At 43.3% G+C, this 20313-nt stretch overlaps 1 protein-coding gene across 3 annotated transcripts in view; it reads right to left on the minus strand.

Moving 5' to 3' along the window:
- Nucleotides 1-20313, minus strand: part of Ttc23 (tetratricopeptide repeat domain 23) — a 100366-nt gene that overhangs the window by 63925 nt on the left and 16128 nt on the right. For 2 of the 3 annotated variants that reach the window (XM_052711950.1, XM_052711951.1), the window contains exons 2-5: nucleotides 13517-13716; nucleotides 4340-4463; nucleotides 1666-1816; nucleotides 1348-1473 (exon numbers count right to left, since the gene is read on the minus strand). In XM_052711950.1, the coding sequence (XP_052567910.1) occupies nucleotides 1348-1473; nucleotides 1666-1816; nucleotides 4340-4463; nucleotides 13517-13696 (581 nt within the window). In that variant the 5' untranslated portion in view covers nucleotides 13697-13716. Of the gene's footprint in view, nucleotides 1-1347; nucleotides 1474-1665; nucleotides 1817-4339; nucleotides 4464-13516; nucleotides 13717-20313 lie in introns of those variants that run through there. The other variant, XM_052711952.1, reaches the window with a different exon arrangement.

Genomic DNA, 20313 nt, shown 5'->3' on the forward strand with positions numbered 1-20313 from the left:
TCTGAGCAGACATGCTTCTACCCATAAATGCCACAGCCAGAAAAGCAGTTCACACTGGGATCGCTGGGAAAAACAGTACATCTGCAGACTAAAACCCCTCATTTGGATGATCTCTGGATTATCCAAAGTGAAGTTTCTAAAAGGAGATATGCAATACTAAGAACACAGTGAGTGACACCACCGTTAAAACGTGAGGTAGAGGCTGGAGAGCTGCTCGGCAGTGTAACAGCAGGTAGCGCTCCTGCAGAGGACCCCAGCTGGGTTTCCAGCACCCATAGCAGGTAGATCACAATCACCTCAACTCCAGTACCAGGGATCTGATACCCCCTTCTGGCCGCCTCAGGCACTGCACTCATGTGCACAGACCCACACATACACCACATTTTCTTTTTATCTTAAAACATATGAGGTAGAGGGGAATTATGGAGACTCATTGAGAGTTAGATGGGAAATATTTTCTAAGCAAAATCCAAAGGCATAAATCAAAAAGGGAAAAAATGTGTGGATATGACTCTAGTAAAATGAAGAATTTCTATATTATGAAGAACACCATAGACAAAAAAAGAGCAACAGATATAAGAAAACACATGCAACATAATTCACATGTATAACACACATGAAAATCTTGATTATTAGTATGAAAAGCACAGAGAAATTCAAAAGAAAAATAAGATAGACCTTAACAGGCTTTTTGTGGAAAGAGAATCCCAAATGGGTCTCAGGCATATGGAGGTATTCAAACTCATTAATTCAATAAGGAAAGTAAATAGAATTTAAAAATAATTGGGTAGCATGGTACATACTTCAAGGCAGCAAGTTAGAAAGAGTTACAGTGCCAAATATTGTCGGGGCTGTAACAAGACAGGACCCCATCCATCCTGCAGGAGGACGCGTAGCCAGGGATAGTCATGTGTAGCCATGGGTCAGTGCCTAAGGAACTGGCAGTGTACCGCTATCCTGTAACCTGGGAATCCCGTCGGGGGTGGGGTGGGGGGGTGGAGGGGGAGAGGCAGAACCTCAGAAAAACACTTCTGTATCAGCGAAACTTCCTGAGATGAATGGTAACAATGCTGAGGGAGGGGAGAAGGGGGGGAGGAGGGGGATGAAGGGGCAGCAGGGATGGGCAGAGCAGGCAGGAAGCAAGTCAGGGGACATCAGGGGGTGGTGGCATGCGTGTACTCCACATCAGGTGACAAGTGTCACTGGCGCCTGTCTTGGTTGGGGCTGCTGTGACATGACAGCGTTGCTCTTCTTTGCTGGACAACGGCCTTGGGAGAAGCCACGGACAGCCTCAGAGCCTTCAGTCATCATGCATATAAGCTCTTAGCTGCAAAGACCTTGACTTACTGTGCAAAGGACAACTTGATCCGCGCTTGGATTTCTATCCACTCCTCCTTTATAATGTTCCCACATTGCAGCATCTCCTTGGAAAGTTTCTCGGCTTTTATCAAGTTCTCTGAGGCTTCTTTAAATCTGAAATACGTTCAGGAAAAGTCCCTCTGGTCCCCAGGTTCTGGAGCCCCATATCCTGGACTTTGCCTGCTCATACTCTCCTTCCTACGATCCCCGAATCACCTAGCAACTTTTTCTCTGTCTTGGAGAATTAACTGTAAGAATTACAGGAAGGGTGCTTTCTGTTTGTGAAGAGTAGAAACCAAAGGATACTTCTGAAGGGTGAGCAGGGCTCTGCCCATGGTATAGAAAAGCTCTATGGAACACTTGAAGATGGCTGTATTGTCATGGTAGGGATTCTCAATGGAGCTGGCCAGGATTTCTTTGGCTTTTTCGGCATGTTGCTTTGCTTGTAGTGACAGCCCTGTGGACAGAGACAGAGAAGGGTTGGTGTCTCTTTCCTCTCAGCTGGACAGGAACATGATTCTCCACAGCCAGGAAATCTGGAGGTCACCACATGGTGTCCAGCAGCACACGGACATAGATCTGGGAAGCAGGACCTAGTACCTGACTGCAACAACCAAAGAATCATTTTGATACCAAGTATTCAAGATGCAAAACATTTCCCAAAATGGCCTTTGGAGAAATAAAATAAGCACAATGTGCTGGAACTGAGCAGCTTTGACACATCACCAGCATCAGATGTAAAATATAAATAATTACCAAAACACAAATGGAATGCAAGGACTGTAGCATTCTGGGTAGGAAGCAAGAGATTCAGGAATTGTGATCCTGGCTGAGTGACAGCAATCTAAATGAAATACTAAAAATTCTGAGTCTTCTGCTCATCCATTTACAACCATAATATTAAAGCGTTCTTTTAGCATAACACAAATACAGTGGCTATAAATACTTATAAACACAGCCCCAAGGAGGTAATGGACTACTGTGCTGTAATCTCTTGTTCCTGTGCAGCCACAGACTAACAAGAGACAGAGGAATAAATGTTATTACTGACTTCCCCATGTGTTCTAGTGTTCTTCTAGGGGCTGATTAATCTGTGGGAAGGGTGATACTGAGGAATACCAGCTCGGGAGTCTGTTCCTTTACCCTCCCCACATACTCCCGCCTTCCGCCCCCACGCTGACACCACCTTCCACTCATATCCATATAGCTCCAGTCCTATGTTCTGAATTGCATCTAATCATATCTCAGGTCTCTGTGAAAGCTGTCAAAATATGAAGTTAATTCCATTCTATAAAACAGAACAATATACATTCTAATGGAGAGAAGCAAGCTTATGTTCTTTGTGTAGGAACTCTTTCCGAATTCTATGTGTCCTATATTTTAAAGGCACAGCTTTAACTTGGCTGTCAGGAATTTATCACTGTTAATTGTCTCTATGATCTACCTATAGTAATGGACTAGGATTCCAGGTGGGTCCCTTCCTTAGAACTTGAACTTAATCTACTGGAGACAGCACAGGTTCAGTTTCAAAAACAGGGACTCTGCAGTGAGACTTCCCAGCCTGAATCCTCTGCTCCATCGCTCACTATGATACTGGCCTCAGGTACCTTGACTGTGAAGAGGAGAAACAAGGGTACCCGACCCTCCACAGGGAGATGCGAAGTCTCAATAGGTTTTATAAGACAATTAGCATGGTGGCTGACCCTCAGTGAGACCTTGCTGAATAGTGAAGACTGCTTTGACTTTAGACTCAGAGAGAAAGATCCATGCAGAAGTGAGTGGGCTGCAAAAGGAAGGGAGGATTTGAACTCCCAGACGGCAGGACACTGGTACTGGCACGTGATTCCCAGGTCTGAGTCTCAGGTCAGCTGCTTATTAACAATGTGATTTTGCAGCAAGCTGTTTCAACTCCGATTCATTTTCTCTGGATCTAGAGGAGGTGGTAACGAGATGATCTTCAATGCTCCCTCTGGCTCTGACGGCCTCTGACTAACAGGTGAGAATGAGCTGGTCTTGTGGTACTTCCCAGTTGTGAGGCCACTCACTGGACCCTGGGAAGTCCATGTCACTGACATCCTGTCACTGCTCTTCAGCTGATAAGCTGAGTGTAGAGGGGTGCTGTGGTACACCTTGTGTGAGCTGGCAGAGTCAGCAAGTCGAACACACCACGTGATGAGTATCTTATCTACCTTCCTGCGTCCATCCCCACATTCTATCTTCTTCTTATGATGCTCAACTCCTGCGCATCTGAAGCTGGCCCAAACCAGCTTCTTTCCCAGGACACAGGAAAAGCAAAAACCAGGTCTGACCTATCAGAATATGCCTTCATTTCAATATATAATCCAACGTGGTCTAAACGGGGTGCCTCCAAAATCACTGAGATGTTTCGGTGGGTGGGACAGTCTTTTTTTTCTTGGTCATGCTTAGCAAAGAAACCTAAAGTTGCTGGTAGTCTTACGGGCAAAGCTTGGCTAAGATGGAGCTAACGCCAAGACAAACAGAGCCAGATGATATGAAAAGAAAAACGCTGGATCCTGGCCACATAGTTGGAAGACCAGCTATGGCTGTCTAAACCAAGTTTCACCTTAGCTTTTCAAGCTGTCCAAGCTAATGCCAGCTTGGGTTTTTGGCTACTTACTCTCAAGAGCGACTCTCTCTTTCAGCCCCCTGCCTCCCACCTCTCAAGAACGAGCCCACTCAAAGCCTCCACTCCATGTCTTGGCTTTTCTCCTGACACCTTCGGATCCTTCAAGAACTCTAATTTCAAGACCACAAAAAGCCCTGTTACAATCTTCCTTTCTTCCTGTTGATACCTGTATGTTATACACCTTAATGATTCCTCCTAAAAGGAAATTGCCATTTAGTACTTGGAAAGGAGAGCCATGAAGACCTGACCCCTCTGGTGTGAATCAGTTTGGGACAGGAGGAAGAGAAACCGTCAGCTGATGAGCTGATCCTCACTGGCCTGAGAGACGCTCACCTTTCAGCTGGAGGTAGCCTTGAGCCAGATTAATGTAGGCTTCTGCTAGTTTCCAGTGTGAGTCGCCATAGCAAATTCTTGTCAATGCCACACAGCGCACAAGCTCCTGGATGGCCTGTCTGTACTGTCAGAAAAAGAAGAGGAGTTTACCACACAGACAACTTAGCACTTAAGAGTCCCAAGGCCTACTTGTGAGTATACCCACCTGATAAATACTGTTTACTATGTGCTACGCACTTGTGATGTGTCATAGAATCAAAAATGATCTGTTTGGGGTGGTGGAGTGTTCATCTGGTTAGATGAAGTCAACAACAATTCATTTAAGAAGTAAATACAATTTAATGGTGGAAAATATGGTGGGATGAAGAAAAGCCAGGCAGGTAGAACAGACATTTGATCCCCTCCCAGGTGTTCCAGCCACCCTTCAGTAAATAGCTCCTGTAGGTCCAAGTGAAAGTGGACCTAGCTCTCAACCTAAAACTCCTTTGCAGCTGTGATGACTAAGACTGTCACTTTGACAGGATCTGGAATCGCCTAGGAGACACAGCTCTGGGTCTTCTGGAGGGTGTTTTCAGAGAGTTTTACCGTAGGTGTGAAGAGTCACTCTGAGTGTGGGCATCACTATTTCATGGGTTGGGATTCTAGACTGAATAAAAAAAAGATAAGGCAAGCTAAACACCAGCCTTCATCTCTCATTTCTCTTCTCTTCCTGACTGGATGCAACATGACCAACTGCTCCTGCTGCCATAATGGCATGCACCCTCAACGTGTGACCCACACAAACATCTTCCCTTTAAGTTGCTTTTGCCACAGAAATGGAGTCATGACACAGACAGTCTCCAATGACATCAGCAAAGAGCGTGAAGTTAGTAAGCCCGACAGGCGGTGAGCCCGACAGGCGGTGAGCTCGACAGGCAGGCATTAAGCCGGAGGAGAAAGTAGCTTTGTTTTGTTTCCTTTCTGGACCCTGGGACTTATACCTGTCTCAAGCTGGCCTTTAACCTGGATACGTAGCCCAGGCTGGCTTTGAGTAGTGAGGAGCACATGTGCAGTCAGGGGCAGTACAAGGAGGAAGCCACAGTTTTCCAGTGCCAGGTCTTTGCGAGCAACAATACATTCGAGGCAAGCCTAGATGTCTTCAGGCGAAGCTCTAGGATCCGTTTCACACTGCCGAAGGAGATGGGGCCTGTGTCTCCTTCTCTCTGAACCTGTGTTTCACTGAAGCCTGGCCAACCAACTATGGAGGAAATGAGGCAGGACTAAACTCTGCTCCATCCGAGGTCTTTTTTTGTTTTTGTTTTTTTTAACCGGAGCTGAGGACCAAACCCAGGGCCTTGTGCTTGCTAGGCAAGTGTTCTACCACTGAGCTAAATCCCCAACCTCTTGTTATGTTTTTCAAGAAAGGGTTTTCTATATAGCCCTGGCTATCCTGGAACTTGCTGTGTAGACCAGGCTGGCCTCCACCTGCCATTGCCTCCCAAGGGCTGGGATTAAAGGATGCACCACCACACCCAGCTTACCTCCAGATTTTATGTTAAAGTCCTAACTTCCTGCATACCAGAATGCAGCTGTATTTGGAGATAAGGCCTTTTAGGGGGATTTTAATAAAATGATGTCCTTGGGGTTAGGGAGATGGCTCAGTGGTTAAGAGTGCTTCCTGCTTTTACACAAGACCTATATGGCTCATAGACCACTCAAGTTAAATGGCTCACAACTGCCAGAAACTCCAGCTCCAGGAAACCCAATGCCCTCTTCTTCTCTCCAAGGACACACACACACACACACACACACACACACACACACACACACACACACACACGCACGAACACACGCAAGCATGCGACATAAATAAAATAAACCCGTGCAGTGCAGCAGCAGCCCACAGTGACCCCAGCACCTTCTGCTAGCCTGGCTGCCTGGGCACCCCCCTCCCAGCCCTGCCAAGTCAATCACTGTCATTGCAGATGGCTGCCCTCACATAGCTTTGCCTTCACTGTTGTGTGAAGATCTGGTAGGACACCTGGGAATTCTCCTCCTCCTCCTCCTCCTCCTCCTCCTCCTCCTCCTCCTCTGCCTTCTTCTTCTTCTTCTTCTTCTTCTTCTTCTTCTTCTTCTTCTTCTTCTTCTTCTTCTTCTTCTTCTTCTATTTCTTCTTCTTCTTCTTCTTCTTCTTCTTCTTCTTCTTCTTCTTCTTCTATTTCTTCTTCTTCTTCTTCTTCTTCTTCTTCATTTCTTCTTCTTCTTCTTCTATTTCTTCTTCTTCTTCTTCTTCTTCATTTCTTCTTCTTCTTCTATTTCTTCTTCTTCTTCTTCTTCTTCTATTTCTTCTTCTTCTTCTTCTTCTTCTTCTTCTTCTTCTTCTTCTTCTTCTTCTTCTATTTCTTCTTCTTCTTCTTCTTCTTCTCCTATTTCTCCTTCTCCTCCTTCTTCTATTTCTTCTTCATTTTTATTTACTCTGTTTCTTTTTTAAAATTAGACATTTTTATTTATTTTACATCCTGATTGTAGTTTCCCCTCCCTCCTCTCCTCCCATTCCCTCTCCCTTCCTGCCTCCTCTCTACCACTTCTCTCCCCCCAATCCACAGTCTCAGGTCAGAGAGGGGCAGGCCTCTGATGGGAGTTAATAAAGCATAGCACATCAAGTTGAGGCAGGACCAAACTCCTCCCCCCTGCATCAAGGCTGGGTGAGGCAACCCAGCATGGGGAATAGGTTCCCAAAAGCCAGCTCAAGTGCCAGGTACAGGTCCTAATCCCACTGCTAGGAGCCCCACAAACAGACCAAACTACACAACTGTCACACACATGCAGAGGGCCTAGGTCAGTCCCATGCAGGTTCCCTAGCTGTCGATCTAGATTCTGTGAGCTACCATGAGCTAAGGTTACCTCACTCAGGATGATTTATTTTCTAGTTCCATCCATTTGCCTGAAAATTTCATGATATCATTGTTTTTTTTTTTTTTTCTTTTTTTTGGTTTTTCGAGACAGGGTTTCTGTGTAGCTTTGCGCCTTTCCTGGAACTCGCTTTGGAGACCAGGCTGGCCTCGAACTCACAGAGATCCGCCTGGCTCTGCCTCCCGAGTGCTGGGATTAAAGGCGTGCACCAATATCATTGTTTTTTATAGCTGAGTAATACTCCATTGACACCTGGGAATTCTTAGGGGCGGGAATTAGTTTTTTAAAAAAGCTTTTCCCCACATTAAGAATGGGGATTAATACTATGATGCAGGGAGTTATGTGTCTGTATGGTTCCACAATGGAGATGGTTTGAAAATGAAAAATTAAATAAAGGGATAATTAACTTAGCTGGTATTGACATATGTCAATTATAATTTTTATCAGTTTGGTAATTCATGTTTTACCCTTAAAAAGTGGTTTGATATCAGTGCCAAATATGAAAAGTTAACTGATAAGGAACAATCCTTAGAAAGACCTAGTAATGAAACTAAGAAAAAATATTCACACACAGACACAAGAATTTAGAGCAGAACTTACCTCACCACTGCATTATGAAACTGACGCAGAGTGGTCCAAGGTTATTAGAAAACCAACCTTAATTTATCCAGTTACCATACAAGAACGACCACCAGATGATACGTACTCCAAAGCTATGCAGAAGTTAACTGGTGTCCTATAGACATGCTAGATTTGAAGAGATTTAAGGACGAAGTCATTTCATATGGTATGCACTCACCCTTTGTGAAGCAGATGTTAAATTCATGGGCAACTCAGAACAGAATTATTCTATAAGACTGGAAAGATTTAGCTACAGCAGTATTGGAAGCTGGTCCTCAGTTACAATGGAAAACATGGTGGAGAGAGGAAGCTAGGGACATAGAATGATGAAGTAGGGGTAGAGGTGTGGAAATTTCCCAAGATCAGCTTCTCTGTGAAGGACAGTATGTTGAACTGCAAAGACAGTTTAGATTTGATGGTCACACCCTGGCCCTATAGGGTACAGCAGCTTTGAATGCTTGAGACAGGGTTGAAGAATCAGGAAAAAGAACTGGGTCATTTTCTAAAATTATACAAGGTCCAAAAGAAGCCTTCACCAATTCTTTTTTTTTTTTTTTTAAAGAAAGATTAACTTCAGCTGTAAATAGAATGCTATCAGGCCCTGAAGCTAGAGAAATATTAATTGAATCTTTGGCTTTTAGAAAGGCTAATTCAGAATGCAAAAGGATGATTAAGCATTTAAAGGCAGGATCAGCACCCATAGATGAATGGATCCAAAATACAGCTGAAATTGGATTTCACGCTTAGGACAATACTTGGATTAGAAGAAGTGATTTCTAAAAATTTTAAGAAAAATCAAAAGGTCATATGTTTTAATTGTGGTTAAAAAAAAAGTTATCTGAAAAGGGATTGTAGGCAAGGTATTCCTGGAAATAATGTTTTTTCTAGAGATAACCCAAATAGAAGGCCCCCTGCCTTCTGGAATATGCAGAAGATGTAGCAAAGGCTGACATTGGACTAATGAATGCAGATCAACATAGGACAGACAGGGTAACCCTTTGCCATTGGCAAACACCTTAGGGGGTCTCTTGCAGGCCCCAATATCAAATTTGGTTCAATCATTCCCTGTCAGCATTGGGAAACTCATCCACAGAGCAATTAAAAGACTTAATATGTATTGTTTAAAACCATACTGCTCTGGATGATAAAACAGCTTCAGTTAGATAACACAAAATTTTCAGGAGAGACCATAAAACAAGTGTCTTGGCAAACTTCTATAAATGATCAAAGACAGAAACTGAAAATACAAATAAACGGCATTGTAATTGAAGGTTTACTAGACATAGCTGTGGATGTAACAATTTCACCAAAATTGTGGCATCTGGATTGGCCTCTTCAGGAGACAAATAATCAGCTTCTAGGGATTACAACTTTATCTCAGATAAAACAAAATACAAGGTGGTTTGAGTGTAAAGGTCCAGAAAGACCGGTAGGGAAATTAAAGCCATATGTGGCTAAATAGCTATGAATTTATGGGGATGTGATTTGTTTCAACAATGGAAAAACTCAGATTAATATTCCTCCAATCTCAGAAACAAACTATAAACTAACATATGCTTCTGAGAGAAATATTTAAAGGTATTATCAAGAACAGTCACCAACCGTTCAGGTTGTACATAAACAAGGCACAGCAGCTGCTGATCTTTCAAAGGTACCAACATCCCTACCTTTAAAATGGTCAACTAACAAACCTGTCTGGGTAGAACAGTGGCCTCTGTTATCAGAAAGATTCCAGGCCTTAGAACAGCTGGTACAGGAGCAGCTAAATGCTCAACGTATTGAAGAATTGACCAGTCCTTGGAATTCTCCTATATTTGTCATTAAAAAGAAATCTGGAAAATGGAGAATGGTAACAGATCTTAGGGCTATTAATAAGGTGATTCAACCAATGGGCTCTTTACAGTCTGGAATTCCCTTGTCTTCTCTATTACCTAAAGGATAGTCTATTATAGTGAATGATTTAAAAGACTGTTTTTTTACTATACCTTTACAAGAACAGGATAGAGAAAAATTTGCATTCACCATTCCTACTTATAATAGTTCCCAGCCTGTTAAAAGTTATCAGTGGAAAATTCTTCCACAAGGGAAGTTAAACACTTTTTGTCCATATTTTGTACAATAGCTATTTGGAAATAATTTGTAAACATGTTCTTCAATCTATAATTTACCATTATATGGATGATATCTTACTAGCTTATTCAGATGTAGATACCTTAGAAAAAATGTTTGAAGAAGTAAAGAAAAATTTGCTCTGTCGGGGATTACAAATTGCTCCTGAAAAAAATACAGAGAGGAGATTCTATTAATTACCTATGATATAAGATAGGTTTACAAAAAATTCAACCACAGAAAGTATAAATCAGGAGAGATCAATTATGAACTCTTAATGATTTTCAAAAATTGCTGGGAGATATTAACTGGCTATGATCCACAGTCAGATTAATTACTCAAGAACTAGGTAATTTATTTCTAAATTTATAAAATGATAAGGACTTAAACAGTCCAAGAAAATTATGAGCTGAGTCTGAGAGAGAATTGGCTTTGGTAGAAAAGAAACTACAGAATGCACATGTGGTCCAGAGCTTGATTGTATCCTGGTATTATTACCCTCTACTCATTCTCCTACAGGGATTCTTAAGAAGAGAGAAGATAATATTTTAGAATGGATATTTTTACCTCACAAACAGAGTAAAAATTTAAAGACCTATGTAGAAAAGGTTTCTGAAATGATTCTGGAAGGAAAATTGAGACTTTATCAATTAATAGGAATAGATCCAATAGAAATTGTGGTCCTTTTACTAATGCTAAAATTGCCTTATTATGGGCAGAAAATGAACATCGGCAAAGAACTTGCAGTAATTTCTTGTGAGAGATTCGCAACAAATATCCCCAAAGCAAGAGATTTTAGTTTATAAAAAGAACTAATTGGATCTTTCCTCCCACCGTATGGGGAACACCAATTTCTGGAGCCCCCACATTCTATACTGATACAAATAAATCAGGAAAGGCAGGTTATAAATAAGGAAATTTAAGTAAAGTGGCTCAAAGCCCTTATGATTCTGTTCAAAAGTCAGAATTATATGCTATTCTCATGGTACTATTAGATTTTCCAGAACCTCTTATAGTTAGTGACTCTTGATATGCAGAAAGTTGTTTTACATATCAAAACTGTTGAATTTATACCAGATGATTCAGAATTAACTTTGTTATTTATTTATTTACAAGAAATAATCAGAAATAGAAATCATCCCTTGTGTATAACACACATCAGACACCATATGGGTCTACCAGGCCCTTTAGCACAAAGTAATGATGGAATTGATCCGCTATTGGTAGGAAATGTGCTAGAAGCCTAGAATTTCATAAGAAACACCATATTAACAGTAAAGGTTTGAAGAAAGAGTTTTCTATCACTTGGTAACAAGCCAAGGAAACTACAAAGAAATGTCCTACTTGTTCTTTGTATAACCAAACTCCATTACCTCCTGGAAGTAACCCAAAAGGTACCCAACAAAATGATGTGGCAAATGGATGTTTCATTTTGCACAGTTTGGAAAGTTAAAGTATGCACACCATACCTGAGATATATATCTAATTGCACTTTAAAAGATATGCAAATGGACTAGACATTGTGAATGCAATTCTTACCTGACAATTGTTCTTATTGTATATAGTTTTACTGTGTTAGAATTAAAACCTTCCCTTTTTATTTAGACAAAAAGGGGGAAATGTTGTGGGGTATTTTATAGCACTCTGACATTCCTGAGACTGCCAATAAAGTTCACCTTGAATCAGAGAGCAGAGCTAGCTGCTAGCTGACCAGATTAGCCATAGAGGTTTTGGAGGACCAGGACATATAGACACAGGAAGTAGTAGGGAGGGGCTTAGAAAGATTTGTGGCCCCTTTTGGATTGAGGAAGGAGAGAGAGAGGCAGTCACTGGTAGCGTCTTCGCTGCTTCTCTGATCAATCAGGTTTTTACCCCAATATCTGACTCCCAAGTTTCACTTAATAACAGAACAATGTAAGTAATCACTGCAGCAGATTGAAGGAGACTGAAGAGATACTGCATCTATACTCAGTGTGGACTCATATCTATTCATAGATCTGGTTTTTTTTCTGGGAGGGGGGAGTTGTTTTTACAAATTATGTGACACTTTTACGTAAGTATTAGTTTCCTAATTTCAATCACTGTGCTGTGGTTATATGGGAGAATATTCTTATTCTTTTTCTCTCTCTCTTTTTTTTTTTGGTTTTTCGAGACAGGGTTTCTCTGTGTAGCTTTGCGCCTTTCGTGGAACTCACTTGGTAGTCCAGGCTGGCCTCGAACTCACAGAGATCCGCCTGGCTCTGCCTCCCGAGTGCTGGGATTAAAGGCGCGCGCCACCACCGCCCGGCCTCTCTCTTTTTTTAATTTAAGAAAATTTTTATTCATTTTATATACCAACCACAGATCTCCCTCTCATCCCTCCTCCCACTCCCCCTAGCCTTAACCTCCACCTCCATCCCCTCCTCCAAAAGGGTAAAGTCTCCCATGGGGAGTCAGTAAAGCCTGGTATATTCAGTTGAGGCAGGACCAAGCCCCTTCCCCCTCCCTCAAGGCTGAGCAAGGTGTCCCACCATAGGTAATGGGCTCCAGAAAGCTAGCTCATGTACCAGGAATAGATCCTGATCCCACTGCCAGGGCCTCACCAAACAGACCAAGCTACACAACTGTCTCTTATAAGCTGCTCCAGAACTTGTCACGATGACCGTCTTTCTGACATCTCAATCCGAACACATATAAATTCCTCTAAGCCTGTGATCTTCCCCTATATGCATCTGGCACTTTCACAACACTAGGAAGACATTAGACATACAATAGATATTTGTGCAATAAGTGAATGGCCAGACAGGGCCTGGCATATGAGAACGAGTGAGTGACTGGGTAACCTTTGTGGGGGGGGGCGGGGATGAGAAGGAAGATGCAGGGAACAAGAAAGGAAAGAGCAGCAGAATGGGCTCCAGGGAAGCAGAAATTTCATGCAATCTGGGCTGTGATCCACTGTAGGTCTGGCACGTACTAAAAATCAATATATTCTTGAACTTTCTGTTACTGTGATCAAAATACCCCATAGAAACAACTAATGAGGAATTTGCTTTAGCCCAGGGGTTCTGAAGGCTCAGTCCATCACGACAAGGAGAGTGTGGGAGCAGGGGTGGCCACATCACAGCAGTCGGGAAGCAAAGGGAAATGCTGGCCCTCAGCATGCTTCTTCCTTTCTCCTCTTCCATTTCCCTAGAGCCTAAGTCCATGGGGATGCACCACAGGTACACAGTCAGCATGAGCCTTTAACTTCTAGTTGTTTCTTTCCGGAAACACCTTCATACACATGTCACCACCACCCACCCGCCCCCATCCCACTGTCCTAATGATTCTGAATCCAGTCATGCTGACAATGAAGGCCAATCATTATACCCAGTAAACATTTGCTATTGGCATGCCAACCGCAGAGCTAGGAGTGGGAGGGCCTACACTCAGGACAGAAGGCAGGCTCTCTCTGAAGGACTGTCTTGAATCTCACAGGCCTGAGGTTAGAAATGCAGTCCCATCTACCTTGCTTCTCAGGCTTGTGATGCGGGCTCAACTCTCGGGGAGCAGGTGCGTGACCTCAGGGTTCCTTACCTCATGGCTGTTGGAGTAGGACTTTGCTCTCTCTTCGCACAGGTGGAGTTTCTCTCGAGGGGGCTGGAACAGTGCTGTCTGAGGCAGCTTGTTTGGGGTCCTCTTTTTAGAAGTGACGCTGACAGCAGCAACGACTTCGTCAAGGTGGCTGGACATGGGGACTTCCTGTGATTCCTGCATGTTCTCATACACATTGTCCTCTGATCGTCACATGAAAAAGAAAGGCATTAAGCGATCGTTTTCAGAGCCACTTTTAATATTCACATTTGTGTCTCTAGAACTCCAGGTTAATGGCTAGGAAAATGCCAACATTATGCCTATCACTTTTTTAAAATGAAAAACCTTCCATCTCAAAAGGGCATGGTGGCTGGTGTTGAGTTCTTTTTAAAGTTTCAGGCTTATTTCCGCTAAATAAAACACAGATATCCCAACAGAAAATGATGTGAGTCCAAACAATTCACAAGGATGCTGTATGAAATGAGTACATATTGAATCAACTGAACTAGAACTGACCCTGAGGCAGAAAGCAAATGATTGTTGTTAATCTTTCAATATGGATAAGATGGAGTAATTTATCTTATTGCCTAAAATAATCACAACAACAAAAAACAAAACAAAACAGAACAAAAACAACAAAACCCTAGACAGACAAAAAAGTTACAAAACAAAAAAGATTTAAAAGGCCAGGCGGTGGTGGCGCACGCCTTTAATCCCAGCACTCGGGAGGCAGAGGCAGGCGGATCTCTGTGAGTTCGAGGCCAGCCTGGGCTACCAAGTGAGTTCCAGGAAAGGCGCAAAGCTACACAGAGAAACCCTGTCTTGAAAAGCAAACAAACAAACAAACAAACAAACAACAAAAAAAAAGATTTAAAAGACAGGACCCTGGCCAGGCACACGCCTTTAATTCCAGCACTTGGGAGACAGAGGCAAGTGGATCTCTGTGAGTTCAAGGCCAGGCTGGTCTATAGAGTAAGATCCAGGATAGGCACCAAAGCTACACAGAGAAACCCTGTCTTGAAAAAAAAAAAAAAAAAAAAAACAAACAAAAAAACAGGATCTGGCAATAGACAGTGATTTTTCCCTCCTATCCTCCCAGTCCCTCCCCATCTCCCCTCTGCCCTGCACCCCATCCACTCCTCCTCCGTTTCTATTCAGAAAAGGGCAAGCCTCCCATGCATATGCATAAAACACGGCATATCAAGTTGCAGTAAGACTAACCGCCTCCCCATGTAGTAAGGCTGAGCAAGGCGACCCAAAAGCCAGCAAAAGAGTCAGAGACAGCCCCTGCTCCTCAAGCTATACAACTGTCACATATACGCAGCAGGCCTAGGTCAGTCCCATGCAGGTTCCCTGGTTGTTGGTTCAGTCTCTGTGAGCCCCTATGAACCTAGGTTGATTCTGTGGGGTTTCTTGTGATGTCCTTGACCCCTCTGGCTCCTACGATCCTTCATCCCTTTCTTCAGCAGGATTCCCTGAGCTCGGCCTAATGTTTGACTGTGGGTCTTTGCATCTGTTTCCATCAGTTGCTGGATGAAGCCTCTCTGATGGCAACTGGGCTAGGTACCAATCTATGAGTATAGGAGACTATCATTAGGCATCATTACATTGACATTTTTTTTCTCCAGTCCTGTTTGGTTTTATCCCAGGTCTCTAGGCCATCCAGCCTCTGGGTCCTGGGCCATCCAGCCTCTGGATCCTGGCATTCTAGGCAGTGTTAGAGGTATGCATGGATCTCAGGCCGGACCAGTCATTGGTTGGCCACTCCCACAATCTCTGAAGACACTGATTCTTGAGAGATGAAAAAAGTCAATGAGCCGGGTGGTGGTAGCGCACGCCTTTAATCCCAGCACTCTGGAGGCAGAGCCAGGCAGATCTCTGTGAGTTTGAGGACAGCCTGGTCTACAGAGTGAGTTCCAGGACAGCCAGGGCTATACAGAGAAACCTTGTCTCAAAAAAAAAAAAAGAAAGAAAGAAAGAAAGAAAAAAAGAAAGAAAAGGAGGAAAGGAAGAAATAAAGGAAGGAAGGAAGAAAGAAAGAAAGGAAGGAAGGAAGGAAGGAAGGAAGGAAGGAAGGAAGGAAGGAAGGAAGGAAGGAAGGAAGGAAGAAGGAAGAAAAAATTAACAAACCAAGACCTCAATTGCCTCAGTTTATTATTTTGAGTGTTTCTAGGACACAGGGCAAGGGAGAAGGACCCAAGAAGTTACTAGTGGACCCTGGGAAGGAAGAGAACTGAGAGCTTGGGAGACGAATGTGGCTAGAGGAAACATGCCAGTTTACTGAGAAGGAGAATACCGCACAGGAAGAGGACCTGAGATTAACTGAGGAGTCCCCTCAGATACGGGGAAAGATGTTAATCAGTGTGTAAGAAAGAACCTTCTGTAACTTTAAAAAGAATGTGCCTAGTACCCATTCAGGTTGGCACTGTCTATTCCCAGAAATCAAACAAGAAAATGACGGATTGGGTAAAGTACTCAGAAAGGTGTTTTTTTCCTCAGTCGTAGAGAATAATTAACCCCAGACCCAACATTGCTTAGAGTTACCTAATGAAGGAGAGATTCGGGAAATAAAGGCTCATGATGAGAACATTTAACTCAAACCAACCCCCAATTAATGTGGATGTTGAATCAACAGAAAAAGACATCACAACATTTATTGTAGTTGCATTCCATGGAATACAATTCCATGGAGAAAAACTTCTTCAAAAGACTCAAATTGATCTTAGAAATAAGAAAAACACATTCTAGGTAGGATCTACGTGGGTGACACGTAGAGGGGAAGCACTGTAGCCCTCTACGAGCGGACTTGCAGACACAGCAACAGAAACTATGGAAAGGCAACCCAGTGACTGAGCTGTGAGGCGACAACAACGGGCCCCATATGCAGATAGTTTAGGTCTCTAAAGGCAAGCAGATGGGAGGCCTGTGTGAACAATTCATGGCCAGACTTTTTCCAAATTGAGAAAAGTACAAACCCAGAGCTCCTGGAGTCTAAAGAGCAGTAAACACAGAAACATGAAGAAAATGCATGGAGGCCCATCATAACCCAAAACTGTGAAAAAGAAAACCATTAGTAGTCAGGAGAAAAGAAATACTATGTACTCAAAATAAGACAAGTTGGGTGTGGTCGTTCATGCCTGGAAACCCAGCACTTGAGAGGTGGAGGCTGGAGGATCAGGAGTTCAAGGTCAGCCTCAGTTACAAAGTGAGTTCAAGACTACCCTCTGCTACATGAGATTCTGAATCAGTTTGCTTCCCTGTTGTTATGATAAACACCATGACCAAAAGCAACTTGAGGAAGGAAAGGGTTTATTTGGCTTACACTTCAACATCACAGTCCATCACTAGGGCAAGTCTTGGCAGGAACTCAAGCAGGAATCCGGAGACAGAATGGAAACAGAGACCATGGAGGGGTGCTGCTTACTGGCTTGCTCTCCATCACTTGTTTGGCCTGCTTTCTTATACAACTCAGGACCACCTTCCCAGGAGTAGCACTGCCCACAGTCATTTGGGCTCTCCCACATCAATCATTAAGAAAATGCCCATAGACTTGATGTGATAGGCCAATCAGATGGAGGAATCTTCTCAACTGATGCTCCCTCTTCCCAGGTGACCCCAGTGTGTGTCAAGTTGACAACAGTAACAAGAAAACTAGTCAGCACGGCTCAATGGCAAAGCAAACTCTGGTATAGCTGTACAGAAAAAAAAAAAACTACTCAACAATGAAAAAGGATTGACTATGCTGTGCGAATAAATCTCAACAGAGTTCTGCCAAGGTGGGGGGCGGAATACACGCTGCATGACTCTACTCCTGTACAGTTTAAGGAAGTCTAGTCCAATGGCTGGTGATCTGAAGCAGTTCAGTGGTGCCTCACAGTGGACTGCAAAGAGTGGTTGGTGTTGGTAAGAAAAGGCAAGGAGAGGACAGGTAGGGAAAGAGGGGTAGGGTGCGCGTGCGTGCGTGCGTGCGTGCGTGTGTGTGTGTGTGTGTGTGTGTGTGTGTGTGTATGTGTGTGTAATGGAATGATTACAAGGGAGCACGAGGAGCATTTGCTCTGACGGTCATGTCCATATTATAGGATTATGATGGTTGTTTATGGGCGTACACCTGTCAAAATTTATCAAACTTACACTTTTGTGCCAGTTAATAAAGGTGCTAAAAAAAAACATACATACAAACCAGCCTTTCTCTGCTGGGATTTGTCAAACTCTGATTCTGTCATTTGCTTCAGCAACACACTGAGTTTCATCCTGCCATTGTTCATTTTGTGATCAACTCAACATTTATTGGGTTTTGCTATCGGCAACGTATTGTACTAGTGTACAATGTGGAAAATGGGAGCCCAGGAAAGTAAAATCTAGCAGGCAAAAAGACTGCAGAAGCCTGGCGGCTAGTCAGACTTCAGAAATGGGAGCCACTGCAGCAGGGGCATTGGGCTGGTTTGCAAAGACTTTGGAGGGCAAGGGCAGAGAAGAGAAAGCATCCAAGCAAAGCGACTGAACATCCAGCAACCTTTGGAATTGGGAACACGAGATGAATGCATGGTCAGCTGCTGGCAGGGTGTGTGGTGTGCGGTGAGTGTGGATTTCGAACAGTGGCAGCACACCAGAGCCACAGATGTTACTGTGCTTCCCCCAGGAGGGCTTCTGACTGATGTGATGAAAAGTCGGCAAACATATAGGAGGGCCAACAAAAGGAGGGCCCTACAATCAAATCAATGGGTAGATAAGGAACAACCGTTTTACTTAGGTTCTTTCTAAGTCTCAGACGTGGCATAGCACCCAAGACTTTCTCACAGACAGTACTTTCCCACGCTTTTGACCATGAGAGGCTCCCCACCTCCCCCAGAGCATAAAGCTTATGGAATCAGCACTTTGCAAATACTGCCTGAGGTACCCCTATGTCCCCCCATCTTATAGGAGCAAAGTGGGATGCTGTTTCAGGCTGAAAAGGCACTGATTTCAAGCTAAATGTGTGACTGACTTTATTCGATTTTTAGCAGGGAAGAGGGATGAAGGTGTTGCCGAGGCTATTAATCTCTAATTCACAGACAACGTCACCAAGCTCTGAGAGATGGAGTGGCCATTGACTTTCAAGCTTCAGCCATTCTGGTGCCATCCTGATGACTTTTATATCTCAGTATTCAGTCCATATTCACATCGGTTAACTTTTTCTTTAAATCTATATGCTTTTAAAAAACCAAAATGCTGCTGGGTGCGGTAGCACACGCCTTTAATCCCAGCACTCGGAGAGACAGAGGCAGGTGTGTCCCTGTGAATTCAAGGCCAGCCTGGTCTACAGAGCAGAGTTCCAGAGCAGCCGGGGCTGTTACACAGAGAAGCCCTGCCTTGAAAACCAGAAACAAACAAACAAACAAGCAAATAAGCCCCAATGCCTACTTCAGATTCATTCTTACAAACAATGAATGGTGGTAGTTTCAGTGTGCTAGCTACATTCCCACAACACACATCAAAATACAAATAGTCATATTTTAAAAGGGTGCCAGAGTCCCACCTAAGAACACAAGTCTAATTACTGCATGCATTTGGAAGTTCTAACTTCTAAACTGGAGCTTGATTGTCTTTATATTCAGAGTGGCATTTTCCACAAAAACTGACTTATTGACTGACTTAGGGCCCGGGAGATGGCTCGGCTGGCAAAGCGCCAGCCTTACAAACACGAGGACTTCAGTTTGATTCCCAGAAATCAGGTTTCTAGAAAAAAAATAATCTAGGTTTGGCAGTGTGTGTTTGTAATCCCATTGTGTGGGAGGCAGAGACGGGTGGATCCCCGGGACTCAGGGACAGCTAGCCTAGCCTAAACATTGACTCTCAGATCCCAGTGAGAGATCTCACCTCAAAAAAAAAAAAAAAAAATCAAGGTGGGTGGATCCTGAGGAAGGACACCAACAGTGTCTGACCTCCATACAAATGCATGCTCACACACAAGTGCACCAACAATAAAAATAAAATAAATTTGTAATGTTCTTAACATACGTTAAAGCGTCTCCCAAGAAAGTCTCGTATGTCTTCAGTAAAGGTATGCGGTCTAACCTCACCTCCTCACCCGAAGTTAAAAATAGTTAATGAATATACTAATGTGACTATACAGAATTAAGTCAGTTACATGGTGGTAGTGAGAAGTTAGAGAAACAGAAGCAAGGTGTGGAGGGGGGATGGGGGGAACTGCTGAATGGAATGCTTGCTGTAACCTGAGATCTGCTCAGATACATAACTTAAAGGAAGACAGTGAAGACAGACCCCACCATTCTCATTCTGGGCATGCTGGGGCTCCAGGGTTAGTATTTAATCACTCTGGGACAAGTCCCGTGGCTGGTTTACAATAAAGTTTTATTGGACACTGGTCACATTCATTTACTTACATAACGTCTATGGCTGCTTTTGCACTACAATGAGCCTGGCTTATTTATGACCTCGCCCTTCCCAGAAAAACACAATGATGCCGTGGATAGAAGCAGCAGGATAAAACGGAGAAGCCAGTTTAAGACGACGATTAACTTTGTTCAGTTGAACTGAATTTGAGATTGTAAAAGAAATTCACATAAAAACGTTCTCTTTGGAAGTTAGAAACATATCGCTACTTCTGAGTGGTTTTATTTTTTGGTACTGGGGATGGATCCGTCCTTTTACTAAGGGCATACTGTTTTCATTCTTACTTCCAAATACCATTCGAGGCTGGCTAGAGGTCAACTGAAACAGGCTGGAGAAATTGTGTTGACTCCTTCATAGTCTAAAGCAGAGCTCTGGGGGCTGGAGACACAGCTCAACTACCAAGAGCT

Source organism: Peromyscus californicus, unplaced genomic scaffold, assembly GCF_007827085.1.
Source record: "Peromyscus californicus insignis strain IS unplaced genomic scaffold, ASM782708v3 Scaffold_4__1_contigs__length_199733344, whole genome shotgun sequence".
Classification (NCBI taxonomy): Eukaryota; Metazoa; Chordata; class Mammalia; order Rodentia; family Cricetidae; genus Peromyscus; species Peromyscus californicus.